At 34.7% G+C, this 13,545-nt stretch overlaps 1 protein-coding gene across 1 annotated transcript in view; it reads right to left on the bottom strand.

Annotated features, from left to right (window-relative positions):
- ASCC3 (activating signal cointegrator 1 complex subunit 3) overlaps nucleotides 1-13,545 on the bottom strand; it is a 219,554-nt gene that overhangs the window by 195,748 nt on the left and 10,261 nt on the right. Inside the window, exons 2-4 of the mRNA XM_016220202.2 lie at nucleotides 12,079-12,203; nucleotides 9,990-10,140; nucleotides 1,151-1,710 (exon numbers count right to left, since the gene is read on the bottom strand). Of these exons, the coding sequence (XP_016075688.2) occupies nucleotides 1,151-1,710; nucleotides 9,990-10,140; nucleotides 12,079-12,168 (801 nt within the window). The 5' untranslated portion in view covers nucleotides 12,169-12,203. The remainder of the gene's footprint in view (nucleotides 1-1,150; nucleotides 1,711-9,989; nucleotides 10,141-12,078; nucleotides 12,204-13,545) is intronic.

The raw sequence follows: 13,545 nt of genomic DNA on the forward strand, positions 1-13,545 counted from the left end.
GGGTATTGACATTTGGATAGTATGCTCCATTGGGTGGGAAATACTACATTGGGTGGGAAAACTCTGTAATACTAAACATTCTCTAAGTCTTAAAGTATAATTTTACCAAATGGGAGATCTCTATTCAGACTTAGGAGTAGGCAAAGGGTTCTTCTGATTATTTAGTGGAAAGACTACAGAAAAAGAAGAACATATTTCATCCTCATAGCTGAAGGGACACTATTTTAATTCAACCTGGTTGATGTTAGTATCTTCCTTATTGCTCTGCAGTATTAAGATGACCAAAAAGAATGCATAACGCTTAATAGAAGGAAGACCTTTTCATAAAGCATTAACGTTAATCATTCTACACAAATATTTAAATACTATTCTAGCCTGGCTGGTGTGGTTCAGTATCGAACCATAAACCAGGAGGTCACGCACGGTTCAATTTCTGGTCAGGACACATGCCTGGGTTGCAGGCTCCATCCCCAGTAGGGAGCGAGCAGGAGGCAGCCCATCAATGACTCTCTCTCATCACTGGTGTTTCTCTCTCTCTCTCACTCTTCCTTCCTCTCTCTGAAATCAATAAAAACATATTTTAAAAATTTTTTGTTTAAATACTCTACTCTAGGTACCAAAAACATCACTATAAAATCTGTGGTTTTCAAAGTGTAGTCTAAATCTCCAAGATCCCTTCAGGAAGCCATGAGGTCACAATTATTTTCATAATATAACTAAAATATTATTTGCCTCCTCCGTTTTATCCTCCCATGGAGTATAAAGTAGCGTTAGTATCATTTTAAATGGTTTAGAAAACAATTATTAGAGCATGTAACACAATAAGTATCTGTAGAATATACAAACAACATAAAGAAAAGCTCTAGAAGGTCCTCAGTAATTTTTAAGAGCGCAAAGCAGTTTTGAGAACAGAAAGTCTGAGAAACGCTGTACTAAACCATACTAATTATTCTACATGAACATTTCAAAAGATGCTGGACTCATTTATAATGCAAGTAAGTATCAAACAGTACAGTCTTCCTCCAGATGTCAACCTAATCAAATAATTCCGCAACACTGAAATACTTTGTTTTCGCTTACCACCCGTTTAAAAGGCTATTTCATTAAGATAGTTCACATTAGCATAAAACTTCAATAACTTCAACTATACCTCATTCTGAAGTTCATCACCACTTTTAACAGAAGCAAGCATATCATATAAAGTACAGCAAAGATCTTCTATTCTTGTTGCTTCAGCCATTTCATTTAAAGTTGCATTTAAGTACTTCTCAACTTCACACCACAAAAAGGAGTCATTTGTTTTCTCCACAGGTTTGACCTCTGGGGTGGAATGTTCCCGAAAATGTTCATTCAGAAACTTCTTGTAATCTAAGCTTATAGTTTTCTGGGGTTCACCATTTATTGGCAGTTCATCAAAATGGTCCAAATCATGCATGTCAAATGAAAATGCTAAATTACTACCAAATAAAATTCTACCACCACATTCCTCTTTTGTTGTCTGGACAAGAGCAGCAAGATTGTCTTGATGAAAATGAGAAGTAATTCGATTGGTAGCATTACAAGCCTCAGTGGCAGATGATGATGGAAAAGGACCAAACATCTGCTTGATAGCCTTTGTCTCATTGTGACCAACACAATCCGTCAAGTGAAATGTCTTGAAGAGAAATGCAGCAGCACTTTCAATTGCTTCTTTTCCATTATCCATTCCAACTATTCAAAGACAAAAGAAACAGTATTAGCTCAAGTGAATCATGGTTCAAGTTACCATTTTCAAAAAAACTAACAACAATATTTTTCTGGATAAATCCAACAAAAAAAGATAACCAATTTAAGAGCAGAAAAACTCCTTTACGTACATTCGTAAATTCCCAAAAAACTGTATTAGATAAATAAATCATTATCAGTAATTATTCTATATCTAAGTAGAGAAACTATCTAATAATAACCCTTTACCTCTATTTAAAAACAATTTGAGGCATCAGCTAAAACTTATTTAAATCCAAATTTTAAAAACTGATTTGACAAGCTAGTAAATAAACCAAACTAAGTTGCAAAAAATTAGTTATAGACTTTTGGAGCTGGAAGGAAACCTCAGAGATCTACAACTTCCTTTACAATTTGTACTGTAAATCTACAATGGCAAGAAATAAATTTATATGATTTTCATTCAGAAGCATTTAATACCAGAAAGATGGACATTATAAATAGAATATTTTAAAATAAACAGCCACATTATAAAACATAAAAGAATCTTCTGTTAAAAAGAGACCAGAAGTGCCCGGGCGGGCGTGGCTCAGTGGTTGAGCATTCACCTAGGATCCAGGCGATCGGGGTTCGATTCCCGGCAAGGGCACATGCCTGGGTTGCGGGCTCGATCAATGACTCTCTCATCATTGATGTTTCTATCTCTCTCTCCCTCTCTTTTCCTCTCTCTGAAATCAATAAAGATATATTTAAAAAAAAAAAAAAAGAGAGACCAGAAGTAAATTTCTTACCAAAGTAAGAGGAGCAGCCCCTAATTTCTTTAAGGCATTAATTTCTCTTATCTAATTTTCTTAAATAAAAAAAAATAAAAAAACCTGCACTTGTTTCATAGAATTCAAAGAATATTCCTAGAGCAGAAAAAAAAAATTTCTATCTTCAGAAGGCTCCAAATGTCAATGTGACTGACCTAAAGTACTACCAGTAAACTTAGTAATATAATTACTACACTAGTATCTTCCTAAAACCATGGCTTTGATCATATCATTTGTGATTACAAATCTTGAGCAGCTTACTATAGCACAGTAATTCAACCCAAACTCCTACACTTTTGATTTTAAGTCATGCCAAGAGCTGACCCCCATCCTTTTTTCCCAGCCTTATTTGCTATCATACATTTAGTGCTCCAGACAACAAGAATTTCTTCAAATCCAAAAACTAGGTCCTGTCCCATTCTATGCCTAATTCAATGCCTAGAGTTAACCTTCTCCAAGGCCTCTGACTGTTCAAATCCTACTTATGTTTCAGAATCAAACTCAATTGCATCTTTCAAAGTGAATACAATAGTGTGCACACTGTTATATTCCCTTACCGTAGCTAGCCCCAAATAGGTGCCTCAATAGAGACTTGCTGAATCAAACTGAATCCAGGCCTCAATGATGCCAGACTAGTGTTTATACACTACATCACACTGTCTTGATAGTTTTTTTTGTACATGTTTACACATATGCATAGAAAACTAACAACTTATATGAGTGGACATAAACAATTTTATAATGTACATCTATTATTTCCAATTTCTTCTAGTATGAAGTCTATTTTTATGATTTTAAAAAATTTATAAAATGCCATCTGACATATTATTCTTTTAGCATCTAAGAAAATACATGACAAAAGTCATACACAAATTAAACAATGCTTTCATATTAACTGAATAGCGTTTATGTACATTTTATTTAGTCTATATACAATGCTTGGAGAACAGCTTTTGGATAATTTAGAGACTCTGATAATTCTACAGATAATTCAACAGGGTTGGGACTACCAAAGTCTGAGCAAAAATGAAATTCACATTTACAAACTCACTGTATATCTAAGATTATAATACTTATTCTTTTGTAAAGATATTATTTTGCATATTAGAATTTTTCTTAAGCAATTTATTAAGAACTTTCACACTAAGTTATCTCAATTCTTAACAAAATTATCTTCATCTTACAGATGCTAAAGTGGAGACTCAGTTAAATAATTCTGAGAATAACAATTTTTAGAAAATATTTTAAAATGTTTGAAATTAATGTTTATTTACTATATCTTGTTCTAATTTTGCTTATATAATTAGAAGGTAACAATATTTCCTTACACCATTGGTTCTCAAAAAAAATGTGGGTTGGGCCCTAGTCAAGTGTGGCTTGGTTGATTGGAACATGGTGTCATACACCGTAAGTCTGTGGGTTTGATATCCCGTTGGGGCACATATGGGAGGCAACAGATTGGTATTTTTCACATAGATGTTTCTCACTCTCTCTCTCCCTCTCTTTGAAATGAATGCATGTCCTTGGATGAGCATTTAAAAAAAAAAAAATTGTGCATCAGAATCACTGGGGTTCTTGTTAAAAACCCAGACTGTGGGGCTTCTGCTGCAGTTTCAGATTCACTCCTCTTGGGGAAGGGCCTAAGAATGTGCATTTCTAACAAACTCCCACTGGCTTAGAATAATTTAAAATATGGTAACTATTAATTCAAATGAAAAGAAAATACATCTACATTGTATCGCTTCCTATTCCCCTCCAAAACTATAATTTTAGTTGGACAACGTTTCTTCCTAACTGTTAATACCCTTGCCTAATTACTAACTCTCTTGCACAACCTACTCCACATCTCTGAGCTGGGCTGCCAAGAATGGACAAGGGCTCGCACCACAAAATCATTTCTTTAAAGTGAATCTGTATCGCGCTACCCGAGAGCCTGGAAATTCTAAATTTTGAGAAGCACTAGCAGACATTATTTGCTGCCACTGTTGACTAACAAAGAAACAAAACTACCGCACTCCGAACACACAGAATTTCTCTAGACTGCTAGCCACGCGAGACCTTCCCTCCGTGCCGCCTTGCGGCAACACCACAGCCAGACACGCCCCCGGCGCCCCGCGCCCCGCGCCCCGTCTGCCTGTGATGACGTGTTTGCCACGGGCACGGGCTGCCGTCCGCAGACCCGGATGAGCAGGCAGCCCGGGATTGGAGCAGGGGACCGCGGCCCGGCAGGGCAGCGACAAAGGAATCACTCTGATTTGCAGGCACAGCCCGCCCGAGAAGCCAGCACTTAGATCCTTTGGTGACTGGAAAATATAAAAGGTGCTAGTAAAACAGAAAAAAATATCTTGGAGGATAAGTGCAGTTAGATATCTGACTTGTCAAAGCGCTGGCAGGCCCGCCTGCCCTCAACAAACTGGAATCAGAAGGGGCCTTGGCCACCTAAGGGCCGCTGCCGTCCCGTCGCCCGCTGAGCCCCGCAGCCTCCCTGGAGGAACACGCAGGGCGGGGCTCGGAAAACGGGAGTGGGCCGCTCCCAGAGTGCGCGTTTACAATACATAGTCATGCTCTTGTTTTCTTACACTATTCCCAAATTAAACGTGCTGGATTAACTGAGGATCTTGTTTACAAGCAACCTCTTTTTTGTTCCTTTCTCTTTATATTTCACGTACAATTTAGTATCGAGTAATATTTTAAATGATTAGGCTCAAGCTCTTTGGTCAGTGAACATTTGCAACCAATTCTAAAAGTGTTTGTTTCACACCACTGGCCGTGAATAGGAATTTTAAGTTTAGTTTTATCCTCAAGATAAAGCCTCAGTAAAGAATATAAACTAAATAATCAATTGGCAAAAGTATGAATGAAATTTCCAACCTCCAAACCTTTAAGAAAGCTACTCTGGATATCTAACCACTTGAATATCTAGTTTTCTATCCATTAAACACTGAACAAGATAGACTGTAAACCCGAAACTGGCTTTATACACCTCACATTTCAACATATTTAAAGACATACACTTAGGTCACTAGAAAACTTTTTGTTTGCCCTGCCCACTTCACAGCTACATTAAGAGCAAATGAGATGCATGTGAAATGTACAGTAAACTCTAAAGATATAATTGGTAACTGATTACTATAACATTATTGTAAAACAAATCTCTAAAATCAGAGTTGAGTGATGACTAAATTATCCTCGACAAAATTTACTTCTACATTTTCCTTTGATTGCAAAATATTAAGAATTAAAGAGTTGTGAATTTTAACTTTTTAAATAGCCTACTTTAATAGTTGAGGAATTTTTAAAAAGGGATGAGTAGGAAATTTTAATTGAATAAAAATATCCATCAACTGTTGGTATCCTTAATTGCTAAGTGTCAAATTTACTTGTCAACAAATGAATTCCTTGACCAGTTAAATCTTCAATGTTCTGCATGATACTATCTTTCAAATAATCACCAAATTATCAAATAAATTTAATAGAGGCAAACATTTACAATACGGCTTTTTGGGAAATAAACTCAACAATTTATGTAATATAAATTTAAAATTGGCTAAGTAATGTAATTTAAAATAATGAGCTTCATTTTATTTTTTAGTATATTATAATTCTTCACATCAGAAACCCTCTAGCAAAACCTTGCCTTAAGTAGGCCAAGTATTCAAGAAATGTTCACTACAGGAATTTGAAGGAATTGCTTAGATATTAAAATTATTCCTGTATTTTAATAGAAATTACATACTGTCTTCAGAGTGAGCAAATAATGAAAGGGAAGCAAAGAGAAACATACTTAGGAGAGAAAAGTAGTAGTCGTAGTAGCGCAAGAGATTAAAAAGAGGCCAAGGCAATTCACCATATTTTAAAGTCAGCCATTTAAATGTATGTATATTCATTACAAAATGTGAATACTAATCTTACAGTGTAGACTTTAAGTCAGCATCCAGCCACTATATTACCATTTCTGGTGCTATAAAATCCTGCATCAAATTACAACTTGACTTTCCAAGCAACCAAAGAGCTAATATAAAAGTTTTGATTTCGCATATAAGCTTCCTATAATAAAACCACTATTTTGAGCACTGCTAAGGAAATAAACTGTACCTTTGAACAAATCACACAGCTCAGAGATTTAACTGGCATTTAAAATTTTTTTTTAATACCCAAGGGGGGAAACATTGTATAAAAAGATGATTTAAGGTATACATGTCAGTGCAGCATCCATTTATAAGATGCTTAGTTAGTTATAGCCTTGATAGTACTATAAAGAAAATCAACTGCAACCTTAAAAATGCCTCTACTAAGGAATGCAGTGTAAATTTTCTCATGCTTAAGGGATCATAAGTGATATATTGATAAACTAAAGCAAACTATGGAGTTGATCCTATTTCCAACCCTTGCCATTCCTACAATATCCATTCAATTTATAGCTGTTTTGCTATATCCCCACATAATCTGAACTGCCTGTTTACATAGCCAATACATTTGCAAAATCATCTATGATTTTCATTGTTATTCAGCTCTTTTATTTTGTAACTTTTCTTGTGATACGGACATTTATAACAACTCTGTGCCTGAAATATTCAAAACACAATCTAATTCTGTCCCAATTTTCCTTCTCTGTAAATTCCTTCCTGACTTATCCAAGCAGAGTTCCTGCCCTTTTTGTACCACATCATCACTGGGGATATACATCTATCATAACATTTAATGACCCAGAGAAACTGTTTACCAGAGGCTACTGGAACACCTACACTATAATAAAATTATTCACTGACAGCCATTTACCAGGCTTTCCTCTAGGCACTTTGTAGTATTGCTTCACATCAAAACTATACAAAGTAAGAAGCACCATCTCCATATGGCATACAAGGAAACAGGTTTAGTGATATTAACTACTCACTAGTAAATGACGGAACTAAATGTGTAATACACATATTAACTGATAACTTGAAACTATCCTAAATTAAAGGAAAATAATTTTATGAAAACTTAAAACTGAAAATGAGCCGTTTCTTCAAATACAAAATGAAGGAATTGGATAATACGTTCCCTGATATCCCCACCAGCTTAAAATGCTTATTACTCTAGTCAATGTGAGTGATCTTAAACAAGCACCTCATATTATTATATCACACTCAATTGAAATATAAGTGAGTGTTCTTTTTTCTTTATTCTTTCTCTACCTTTTTAATACAAATACACCAAAAATACCTGTGCTAAAAGAGCAATATAAGAGAAATCATAAGGACATATTAACTATGAGATTAATGTTTTCAAAGCTGCTAATTTTAATTACATCTCCAGTGTCTGCAGTTATTTTCATATTCTGGCTTCTGACTACAAGGAATGGAAAGAATCTAGGATTTCAGAAAGAGTAGTTGACTACTAATCAACTATTAGTTTCACTAAAGCTATTCAATTTAAACATAGCATTAAAAAGCATATTTAACAGAGCATTTACCTAAGCCCAACCCTAAGATTAAATCTGTCATGAAAATATTCTTCTGCAACATTACATCTGAAAATAATCAATTTCTTAAACAAGTCAATAGATTGGTTCCTGAGTATGAATCAGATGTTTCGCCAACAGGCAAAACTCCTAAAATTATGTTTAATGACTGGTATTTAAAACAATGATTTTTGACTTGTCAGAGACATTTGGGAAGTAGTCTAAAGGGTAACTTTTTAAAAATCTTAATTTCTACATCATTTATATAAAGAAATAATTTAGTTGTGGTACCGAATAAGCTCAACATTTACTACTGCTTTTACTAAGTATTCTGGGGAATTTTTATAATGGAACTAAAGGAGAATACTCTATAGTTTTTGAAAAGTACTTTATTAGGCCACCTCCCAGTGGCCCTAACACCTTAGAAATGAAAACAGTGAAGCCAGAGGGTTAGGATCCTAGCCAAGGTGATTCAGGTGGACGGCAGAATGCATTTTCCCTACTATTTTCCAATGAACCTAACTGTTTCTATATCCTTAAAATATAAGATGTGATTCCATGCCAAATGCTATTACAGATTTCATTGAAGTGTGCTCTAGTTCCCCTAGGCTTCACAAAAATCAATTTTTACTAAAGCCCTTGAACTTCAGACCATCTAAATGTAAAAACACACATGACATTCATCTGTACTTTCACAACTTAAAACAATGAGGATATTAAATTCAATAATATACTATATTACAAACCAATGGTAATTAAATAGCATACCAAAGTCAAACTATATGAATAAATTTAAGGATTTGGTGAGCAAAAACAAGAAGCCTTCATGTGTTATGAGATATATCAGAAACACTCTCCAAAGTTAGTGTAGGAAAGACAACTGCCAACCAGCACATGGCAAAGTAATGACTGATTTTCCCTCTATCAAGAAATCACCTGAGGAAACTTTTTTTCATTTATCAAGTGAAACTTCATTAAGATCCTAAAATATGCAAGCGCTATTCTATCAAGCACTGGGGATGGAGAGTTCAATAAGAAAAGAAAGAACAGATTCTCAGGAAACTTCTATCCTCACTGCAAAACACAAGTAATAAACAAACAAGCAAAATATAAGATAATGATAAATGTTATGGAGAAAATGTTACCAAGGGTTAAAGAGTAACCCGGTAACCTAAGACTGGATGGTCAGTGAGAGCCTCATTAAGGATCTACCCACTCTAAGACTAGGGCAGAACATTCTCACAAGAGAAACGGCACTACAAAGACCCCCAAACAGGCACTAGCTGGGTGGGTCTGAGGCAATGAGAGAAGGCCATGTGTCTGAAGCACAGTCAGTGAAGGCAAGGACGAGTCAAAGTCATAGAGAAAGGTGGAGGACAGATTACACAGGGCCAGATCGGTTTGAACCTTTTGTAGGTAATAAACCTGAATTTGAAAATTTTAAAACTATAGTAGTGTTAACTATGCTTTTTAGTTATCAGATTCTGAAATGTGATAATAAATGTCAATGAAAAAACTCAGATTTTTACCAGAGTCATTGTTTTGCTTTATTTTGTTTTGTTTTCAACCTTGGGAAAGTAGAGTGTGTTAAGCATAAAGTAATTACAATCCCCTCCAAGTACATTCAACTGATGAGACTGTTAGTGTTTGACAGAAATTAAAGCAAAGTTCAGATTCAGTGCTGCCCTCACCATGTGCCAGGTTAGCATCTATAAGGCTGAGCTACATCGCTTTTAAGGTTCCCTCAAGCTATATTAAAATTTTAACTCACCCTATTCTTATTTCAAGCAAGACAGTGGTTTTCAAACTCTGAATTCCTATAAAGTCCTCATGTTTGATTATACTATAATTATTCGTTTACTTCTGCCTCCCTGACTTTATCCTAAGCTCCTTAATAGATAAGATGGTCTTTTCATAATTATGAATACTAGCTTGGAAATGTTAGCCTACACTTTCTATAGCATACAATTTAAAAGAAATCTACTTCTGAACCTTAGTGGTTCTTTTAAGAAAATAAAACAAAACTATACCTATTTGTTTTGCAGCCTGCAATATATCTTTTAAGTCTTCATTTACACTTTGCATTTCACTCTTCTCCAGTTTTTCATTCAAAAATTTTACTATCTTCTTCCATGTCAGGTCCAAACCTACAATTTGTTCATGAAGTTTAGATCGCTTCATCTGAAATGCAAAAAATAATACATAGACACAGTGGTTAAAGGTTTTCTTAAATCCATCACTTATCACATGTATTTTGCATTACATTATACAACACAAGAATTCAAAATTGTATGTATTCACATCAAAATTTATAGCTCCCAGAAGGAGACTTATTTGAATGAGTTTAAAAAGAATCTCATTTCTTTAAAAGATATGGTTAATAAAAGCTTTTTTATAGTTTTAATCACAATGAAAAATCATTATGAAATTATTTTCATACAGCAAAGTAAAAAGCAAAAAGTCCTACATTCAGGTGAAAACAGGTAACATCCCACATGTACCTTTTCTCTATTTTTCTGCTTTGTTTTTAACAAAGCTTGGACCATATTGTATATAAGAACTTTGTCATGCTTTTGACGAAAGGCATTTAAAGAAAATTAGATTCCTATGATGAGTTGAATACATTCAAACCAGCATTGCTCTCCTAAGTATGATTCTAGAACAGGTTAGGCATCCAGGAGATTCTTAACTACATGCACTCTTTTTTTAAGATTATAAATCTTTCAATTCTCTAGAACTGACACAGTAAGTAATAAAATATTTACTTCATACCACTGGCCTTGATCCATGAATTAAACTTCAAGAGGTCCCTGACCAACTGAAAAAGTAGTGAGTCAGATAGAAAACTGTAATGTTCCTCTTGGTTGTACTGATAATACTGAGTAATTCACTATTACTTCCCTGCCTCAGTTTTCTAATTTAAAATGGAGCTAATTAATCTGGGTTTAGGGAGAAGAAAATGGGTAAATGTAGAGATGAAGTAAGATTAACCACAAATTGAATTAAGTCATTATAATGGGTCACAGTACATAAAGCTTCATCTTTTCTTTCTCTTTTGTATATGTTGGATATATCCCAAGATAAAAAGTTAAATTAAAATGAAGCTCATTATATCTGCCACTTTCTTTCCTTGGGGGGGGGGGAGGAATGTGTTTAAAAGCCTACAAGAATAAATGAAATGACATAGGATAAGCATGCAGTCCTTATACACTTTCAAATTTTAAAATCTTCTATTGTATCTCTAATACAAAAGCACCTGTAAAGGGGCTTGTTTAGGTGAAGACAGAAAATAATTCAAGTTGAAGATAGCAATATTAATTAATTGTATAGAACATACTGTTATTTTAATTGCTGTGAAAATGCAAAATAGCTCCCATCCTAAAAAAGGTTAACTGTTTTGTTTGTAGCAAAATTCTGTATCATCTTTAGAGGAAAAATCTACCTAAAGACTGTTATAAATCTTTTCTTCCTAGTATCAATCTTTAAGTGAAGATATTAATTATAAAACTGCATAAGGACTTTAAGCAATAAAATTCTAACCTGCTAGGATTCTACAATAGAGTCAAATAAGTCAGCAAAGTGACTGTTGTTTTTATAAAAACAGCATAGTGCCAATTCCTTCATATACTATATTATATGGCCCATTCCTTCATAAGTACAGTTCATATATCTTCAGGACTACAAATTCCACAACCAATTATAAAGATGAGACAGAAGTCAATTATGAGACCAGGTACTGAGTTTAAAAGAGTAAAAATCATATTTCCCATGTTATGGTACAGACACTGTTTCTCTCCATCAAATAAGAATCTTACCAGAGACCCCAAAACTTACTCAGATAATCTAGGAGTAAATTATGGGATTAAATTACAAAATTAACTGTAGCAGGAATTTAGCAACAGAAAAATTAACAAAGGATTCAATACCATAGTTCTGATTATTCTCTTTGATAATACAGTCATATGTGCTTCAGATAAATATTCCCATTAGTACACAACAGTATACACATTCTTCTTAGTAGATAAAACATACCATTTTAATCACACAGAACTGAGAAAAAGAATGTCAAATATTTGCCCATATCTAAGTTTATAATGGTTTTCATCTAAAAAAATTTACCTTTAAGTCAGCCACTTCTTCATTATAATTATCTTGCTTGGTGACATTTGAAAAGGAGCGCAAGGCTCCTGTGAGACGAGGTAAAGCCATCTCTTATTCAATCAGTGATCCATGCAATAAGAAACCTGAAAATGAAACAAAACAAGATGATATTTATCTGTTGGGAGGGGTGGAGGAGGAACTCAAACTCAACAAACTAACCTGTATAAGAGAGAGAGAAAAAATTTGTTAAAAAAGCAATTGCTACCAATGTTGACTAATTCTCCAGACACATTTTGTACCTGTGAAGTTGGTTTTTTATGTTTTTTACAACACACTGGCTATGTTGGGAGAAAGGAAAAAGAAACAAACAAAATACGCACGGTAGGTACTTGTGGGTACTACCTTAGCATTACTTAAAAGTAAGTTCTACAGATTCCCAAGTACGGGTCTCAAATACTGCATTACTACTGACAATAATACTGAGAGAGGAAAGAAAGCACTTGCGCATCTTTTCTCTAGTACCGTTTTATCCTGATTGCATCTCACATTATCCCTTGTTTTCAGAGTCTCACTGCCTTCCCCCCTCCACCTAAAAGCATTTGCATTAGTGGTCCCTACTTAGAATGCTCTTTCAATGTTCATATAGCTGACTCCTTGACACACAGGTCTTGGCTTAAAAGATACCACCTGAGAGGGTCCTTTCTTAACCACTCAATCTAAGAAAGGGCAGCTACTCAATTACTGTCTATCAAAGCACAAAACTTCAATTCTCTTTTATAGCACTAACTAATGTTTGACATTTACTTGTTTATTTACTTATATATGTGTTGTGTCACCCCACAAAAAGGTTCATGTTTCTGTCACTCACTAATTACTTGGTAAATAGTAAAAGGAAGAAAAAGGGAGAAAAGGAGACAATGGTAACAGGGAAACTAAAGAATAGGAGAGGAAAGATTTCAAGTAGCTGGGGAAGGGAAGAACTCCCATGGAAAGAAAAAAGTCAGATGACATGATCTAATCTCCCTGTTTACATGCTGACAACTAAACAACTAACTTTCTAGCAAATAGACTAATAATATTTACTGTTAGGGGAGTCCTTATCTATGGAATACTCTTAGAGCTTATCCTGGTTAAAGACTGCTTATTATAACAAAACTACAATCTACGGATTTTTAAGGCATGGCTCCCTGAAGAATGTCACATATGCTATACAGGTCTTTAGGACAATAATTCTCAAACAGGAATATTTTGTCCCTTATGGTCATTTGGCAATATCTGGTGACATTTTAAGTTGTCATAACTGGAGGGTAGGGGGAAATACTACTGACTTCTGGTGGGTAGACACCAGTGATGCTGCTAAACATCCTATAATACACAGGACAGCCTCCTGACAACAAAAAATTATCCAGCCCAGGGATTTTCAACCAGCGTGCTCCAAGAGGCACACTCGTGCGCTGCAAGAATTTTTAAAATGTGCAATAACTG

This window comes from Miniopterus natalensis, chromosome 5 (assembly GCF_054644295.1).
Source record: "Miniopterus natalensis isolate mMinNat1 chromosome 5, mMinNat1.hap1, whole genome shotgun sequence".
Classification (NCBI taxonomy): Eukaryota; Metazoa; Chordata; class Mammalia; order Chiroptera; family Miniopteridae; genus Miniopterus; species Miniopterus natalensis.